Source organism: Rattus norvegicus, chromosome 1 (genome assembly GCF_021556685.1).
Source record: "Rattus norvegicus strain SHRSP/BbbUtx chromosome 1, alternate assembly SHRSP_T2T, whole genome shotgun sequence".
In the NCBI taxonomy this organism is placed as follows: domain Eukaryota; kingdom Metazoa; phylum Chordata; class Mammalia; order Rodentia; family Muridae; genus Rattus; species Rattus norvegicus.
The window spans coordinates 93,697,181-93,703,836 of NC_141534.1; the positions used below are offsets into that span (position 1 = coordinate 93,697,181).

Here is a 6,656-nt window from a genome sequence, read left to right on the forward strand (position 1 = left end):
TGAGTTTCAGAACAGTCAGGGGCTACATAGAGAAACATGTCTCGGGTTGGGGATTTAGCTCAGTGGTAGAGCGCTTGCCTAGCGAGCACAAGGCCCTGGGTTCGGTCCCCAGCTCCGAAAAAAAAAAAAAAAAAAAGAGAGAAACATGTCTCAAAAAAAGAAAGAAAGAAAGAAAGAAAAAGGAAAAAGGAAGGAAAGAAAAAGGTCTGTGCCATCTATGCGCTTCTTGGGATCTAATTGGCTCAGACCAATAGTTCAACTCCTTTCTAAAGGGAGGAAAGCATACGTATATTGTACTGTTTATTCCCCTGCTTTGGGTGCCCGGGGTGGGGTGGGGGTTCCAAACCTTACCTTGGAGCAAAGGGCATGCAAAGTGAAACTCTGCCTAGTAACTACTGACGTTACAACATTCAGGGCTTTAATTGGCTAGGTTCAGGAACCCGTGAAACATTCTTTGTACATGCCCACCCCAAAAACCAAACGGACAAAACACTTTGCAGTTGGCCGCTGTATTTGCCCAAACCGGAAGGGTAACTGCAGGGATAACATCGGTGGGTTGAGCTCATTGACAGTAGAAATCCCATTCCTGAAAAAGAGTAGAAAAAAGAGTAGATAGAAAACCAACCAGTCTTCTGGCATGACAAATAGAGCACGCATATAAATAAATAAATCTTTAAAAAAAAGAAAGAAAGAAAACCAACCGGTGATCACACTGCAATGCATCTAGCCGTTCTAACAAAAGTTCTAGCTGCAAGGACTAGGCTTGACCACCCAGAAACGAACAAATTAACTTCGAGTCCTGAACCCTCTGTCATTTCCCAATTAGAAATCACTCAGCATTGGGCAAGGCCAGTAAACTCAGCAGCCCTCTGGAGGTTGAAACTGGAGGCTAGTGATTTTGAGGCCAGCCTGAATATATACTCTGTCTCAAGAAAAAAAATACATACTATTCATAACTACAACAAAAATAATTAGTTCTCATAGACAGGTAAGAAAACGAAGGAACCACCATCCTCCTCCTCCTCCCACCTCCACCCCAAGACACTCACATCTGTCTTCATATCGACTTTGCCAGGTTTCAGAGTCAGGTCCTCCCGGACAATGCTACTGGGGAAATAGCCCAGGTGGGCTGCCAGGTCTCCATAGTAATCTCCCTGCACCTGGAGGAGATGTTAAAAGTCCATCTAGGGAAATGGCACTTATGCCTGCTGAATGCCTGTGTACAATCTCCTCTCTGACTTGAATCTCGGCTTAAATGCCATTTGCTCATGGATAAAATGTAGCCACCATAACTAATCCTCACAATGCCGTATTTGCTGGGACTTCGGATGCCTTGCTGGTTGCCTGCCCCTTAGAATTGTTCACTCTTGTATCTCAGGTCTAAAAAAGAGCTTTGGCACCAAGCTTCCCTGTAATTTCTAAAGTAAAATATGCAGTAAGTGGGGCTGGAGAGATGGCTCAGAGGTTAAGAGCACTGACTATTCTTTCCGAGGTCCTGAGTTCAAATCCCAGCAACCACATGATGGCTCACCAACATCTGTAATGGGATCTGATGCCCTCTTCTGGTGTGTCTGAAGACAGCAAAATGCAACAAGTGACAAAATGTCCTTCCTCCCTCAAATCCTGTTTTCCCCTCTCCCCAAATTTTCCCATCAGAGGGAAAACAGGTTTTACACTCAGCCCAACCCCATACCCTTCCCATGATCACTCCCCAAAGACTCACACTGCCTCCCCAGAAAAGCCGTCCACGGCCTTTCAACTTGGAGAAGACATATACCACTTGGCCCCTGTATATAGTCAAGAAGCGGCAATCAGGGGCCACGTAGTCCTGAAGGGCCACAGCCATGGAGATAGGATCTGGGGAGGGAGAACGGAATGGCAACTTCAAAACAGACTAACAGTCCAAGCCTTCAGCCCCCTTCCCTTGTCCCCTGTCTCTTACGGCTACACTCCTCATCTGCACACAGCTTCCGGTCAGCCAGCTTGGGCATGGCTCGATCAGCCCTGCTGAGGCCTGAAAAAACAGACAAGATGACAATACCAAGGAGCACTGGGGAGCACACCATCATGGACTTCAAATGACCAAGTGAGGAACGGGGCCTCCAGGCTCCTCCTGCCCTCCCTCTGGACTGAATATCAAAGAAACCAGTGTTCTTGATCCTGTCTCCGCCCCGAACCAAATTTTACCCCCACCCACTCCCCAAGGTTGTTCTCCAGCCGGTACCATTTCAGAGAGAGGGTAAGGGCTATGGGCCAAAGAAAATGCCCACTTGAGCCCAAAGCAATCCAGGTGACTCCAAGTAGCAGCCACCCCCTGGGTAACCAGAGACCCAGATAGGCAATGAGGACTATCTGATTCCACCTTCAAGTCATTTTAGGTACCTGGACCCTCCAGAGACTGAGCCTGAGAAGGCAGTATTGAAAAGCCACCCTGGAATTTCCTGTACTGGGGTCTGGGAACAAGGCAGTTCTTTGATTTGTGGTGGCAGCCATGGTTCCCAGGCACTGAGCAAACACTCAGTGTCTGGCCTCAGGCTAGGCACTGTCCCACCTGGCTCACTGTTCATTCACAGGCTACTTCCTCCCTGGGAGCTAAGCTGTTCTAGCTTCTGAGCTATAAACTATCTCCCCTCATCTATAAAGAGAGCAATGAAAGCAAACAAAACATACCTATCAAGTGTTGTTGTTATTGGTGGGATTTTTTGGCTTTGTTTTGTTTTATATGATTGATCTGCAGAATGTATATCTGGTATTTTTGAAGGCCAGAAGAGGGCATTGGGTCTTTTGGAACTGGAACTACAGAACTAAGTGCTAGGAATCAAACCTGGGTCATCTGGAAGACCCGCCAGTGCTCTGCTCTTAACTGCTGAGCCATCTTTCCGGCCCACCCTTTTCTTGTGACAGGGTCCTACTGCATAACCCTAGCTGCCTGGAATTCCCTATATAGACCACAGATTCGTAAGAGATCAACCTGCCTCAGCAAATCGTGTGTGTGTGTGTGATGTGTGTGTGATGTGTATGTGTGTGATGTATGTATGTGTGTGTATGTGTGTGTGATGTGTATGTGATGTGTGTGTTTATGTATGTGTATGTATGTGTGATGTGTGTGTATGTGTGTGTGTGATGTGTATGTGTGTGATGTATGTATGTGTATGTGTGTGTGATGTGTATGTGATATGTGTGTGTTTATGTATGTGTATGTATGTGTGATGTGTGTGTGATGTGTATGTGTATGAAGTGTGTGTATATGTGTGTGATGTGTGTGTGATGTGTATGTGTGTGATGTGTATGTGTATGTGTTTATGTATGTGTGTGTGATGTGTATGTGTGATGTATATGTGTGTGTGATGTGTTATGTGTATGTGTTTATGTATGTGTATGTGTGTGATGTGTGTGATCGTGTATGTGTATGTGTGTGTATGTATAAGTATAAAAATCGTATATATAGTCATATGTACACATAATGTATCGAAGATGGTCTGCATCGCCTCAGGAGTGGCCCTAACAAGCCCAGTTCACAAAGTTGAGCTAAAGAATGTATGCCTGTGGTAAATGAACTAGGAAGAGGAACAAGATTTATCTCAAGGTCTCTTAGTTATCACTGTTTCCTGACCTGACATGGCTCTCAGAAGGATCTGTCCATCAACAGATATGCAAGGAACAGAGGTCTAAAGAGCATGTTTAATGACCTCACAAGGTGCAATCAGCAGACTGAGGCTGAAACTATGGCTTAATGGTTGTGGTAGTTTGAGAGTGGCCTCAATAGGCTGATAGATTTGAGTGTTTGGTTCCCAGTTGGTGGAACTGTTTAAGGATTGGGAGGTGTGGCCTTGTTGATAGAGCTGTGTGAGTTTTTAAGTTTGAAAAGCCCAAGACAGGCCCAGACACACACACACACACACACACACACATGCACACACACACATGCACACACACACACACCACCCTCCCTCTCTCACTGCCTCATCTTGTCAGATTTAAGCTCTCAGCCATTGCTTTAGCATCATGCCTGCCTACTGCCATGTTGTCATAATCACCATGAACTAATGCTCTTAAACTATAAGCAAGACCTCAAGTAAATGCTTTCCTTTTTAGTTACTTTAGTTCTGGTGCCTCTTCATAGCAATAGAACAGGCACATAGTGGTTGAATGCCTGATAAGTCTAGGGTTCAATTCCCAAGCCAAAAAGTAATGTATGATAATTTATAACTAAAATATGTGACAAAGGGCCCAGGATAAGGGGCCCAGGATGGAGCTTGTCTAGTATGCACAAAGCCCTGGGTTCAAGACCAGTGTAAAATAAGAGCGTAGGATGTGGAGATTCCCTTGAAAAGCTTTGGCCACAGTCGATAAATAAATGAAGCTGGTAGAAGAGAATGTGAGATAGCATGTTGTCCTCATGTTTGAATTTCCCAATTTAGAATACATCAAAGTGTTTCTTTAGGCGGTAGATACTTCACTGTAAATCCTATTTCCAAATCTTAGCACTGTGGAGATTCATCAAGGAGTGAAAATCTGAAGGCTCTGGGAGACAACTAACCAATCAATAGGGGGCTGAGGATGTAGCTCAATTCATAGTCTTTGGCCTGGCATCCACTGGGCCCTGGGGTCCACCCACAGCAGTAAATAACCTGTGTACAGCAGTGTATACACTATAATAGTATATAATCCCACAACTATCTATGCAGAGATAAGAAGACAGAAGCTCAAAGTCTCCCTCAGTTACAGTGACTTCAAATTTATATGCTTGTCTCAAAAAATAAAACCGCACAGGCTGGAAAGATGGCTCAGTGGTTAACACTTGCTGCTCTTGCAGAGGACCCAGATTAAGTTCCTAACACCAATATGGTGGGGGCTCATAACCATCTGTAACACCAGTTCTAGGGGATCTGATGCTCTTCTGACCTCTGAGTTTTCACATGGTACATATACATACGTGAAGGCAAAATACTCATGCCTATAAACCTAAAATTGAAAAATAAGCTTCCAATATAGGGAACTGTATGCTTAGTATTAAAAGCAGTTTGGAAACCAAGGATATCTCATCTGTATGACATGGGCAGAACTGAGATTCCGGCAGTAAAAATAAACAGGCAGGCATTTAGAAAGCACACTCACCATATTGTCTCATTGTAGAAATGGCTCTATTACCCAAAACACAATTTACTTTAGCCCACTCAGTGCTTCTAATGTGCCTGACATGTGAGAACTTCAGTTTGGTGCCCACAACAGCAAAACATTACCATTAGGTTTTTGGTGGGTCAGAAATCTTGGAGCTCTGTCTGACTTGAAGTCTGAGGCTGCAATCAACAGGCCACACAATGTGGAGATTTTATCTGACGGTTGGACTTGAGGAAGGGCTGCCCCAAGGCCCAGCAAACGCTAAAGCATCCAATTGCTTATAGACACTATGGATGGATGTCTGCACTGACTGTGGACTATGGGCTGACCTGCAGGAGGGCTGACACAGGGACTTTTTCCCACTCTAGTTTTTTGTGTATATACAGGGGTTTTGTCTGAATGCATGCTGTGTAGATGCTCTTAGATCCCCTTAGAGTGGAGAAACAAGTTGTGAACTGATGCGTGGGTGCTGAGAATCTCCCTCTTAACCCCAGCCCTCCCAGCTCTTACCACACCCCAAAGCCAACAAGACTTTGCCTTTAATGCATATAGTATCTCATTATCTAGAAATCCTTCACCATCCTTTTTCACAAAAAAAAAAGGCATTTATTTTATGAGTACACTGTAGCTGTCTTCAGACACGCCAGAAGAGGGCATCAGATCTCATTACAGATGGTTGTGAGCCACCATGTGGTTGCTGGGATTTGAACTCAGGACCTCTGGAGGAGCAGTCAGTGCTCTTAACCACTGAGCCATCTCTCCAGCCTCTTCACTGTTTTTATTCACCCTTTGACTTCTGGTCTGGAAATGTTAAATAAACTTCTAGGTATCACTTTTTAATTATAAACTGTTATTTTGAACACTGCACTGAAATCTCACCCACTTCCATTTCAGCAAATTTTTGTCCAGCGGACCCAAATTATGTATGCCAACCACCTACCATCCATCACTCACCGCTGTGTCCAAGTCATCTTTATTGTACCTCAGGAGTCCCTTAGGACTCAAAGCACAGTTCTAATGATACTGGCTACTCACGGGAAGAGCCAAGTGAGCTGGAAACACCTACAGTTCCAGCATCGGGGGCAGGACTGTGAATGTGAAATCAACCTAGAACGCACAGACCACATCAGGGAAAAAATGTTTTGTTTTGTTTTTTTTTTAATTTTTTTTTAGATTTATTTATTTATTATATATAAGTACACTGTAGCTGTCTTCAGATACACCAGAAGAGGGCATCAGATCTCTTTACAGATGGTTGTGAGCCACCATGTGGTTGCTGGGAATTGAACTCATGACCTCTGGAAGAGCAGTCGGGTGCTCTTAACCGCTGAGCCATCTCTCCAGCCCAAAATGTTATTTTTAAGAGTTTATTTATGTGTAGGTAGATAGGGGATGGGTATGTGTGCATGAGTGCAGTTGCCCGTGAAGGCCAGAGGAGGGCAGCAGATCGTCCTGGGACTGGAGTTTAAGGCAGCTGTGACCTAAAGTGGGCACCAGGACCAAACCTGAGACCTCTGATAGAGCAAGTCATCTCA

The 6,656-nt window shown here is 44.6% G+C and overlaps 1 protein-coding gene across 1 annotated transcript; it reads right to left on the reverse strand.

Annotated features, from left to right (window-relative positions):
* Positions 1-396: 396 nt before the first annotated feature.
* Mia (MIA SH3 domain containing) lies at positions 397-2,078 on the reverse strand. The gene is given in 4 exon segments (NM_030852.2): positions 397-586; positions 1,050-1,160; positions 1,724-1,857; positions 1,943-2,078. Coding segments are annotated over 4 exon segments (393 nt in total). The 5' UTR covers positions 2,067-2,078; the 3' UTR covers positions 397-562.
* Between the last annotated feature and the right edge of the window lie 4,578 nt (positions 2,079-6,656).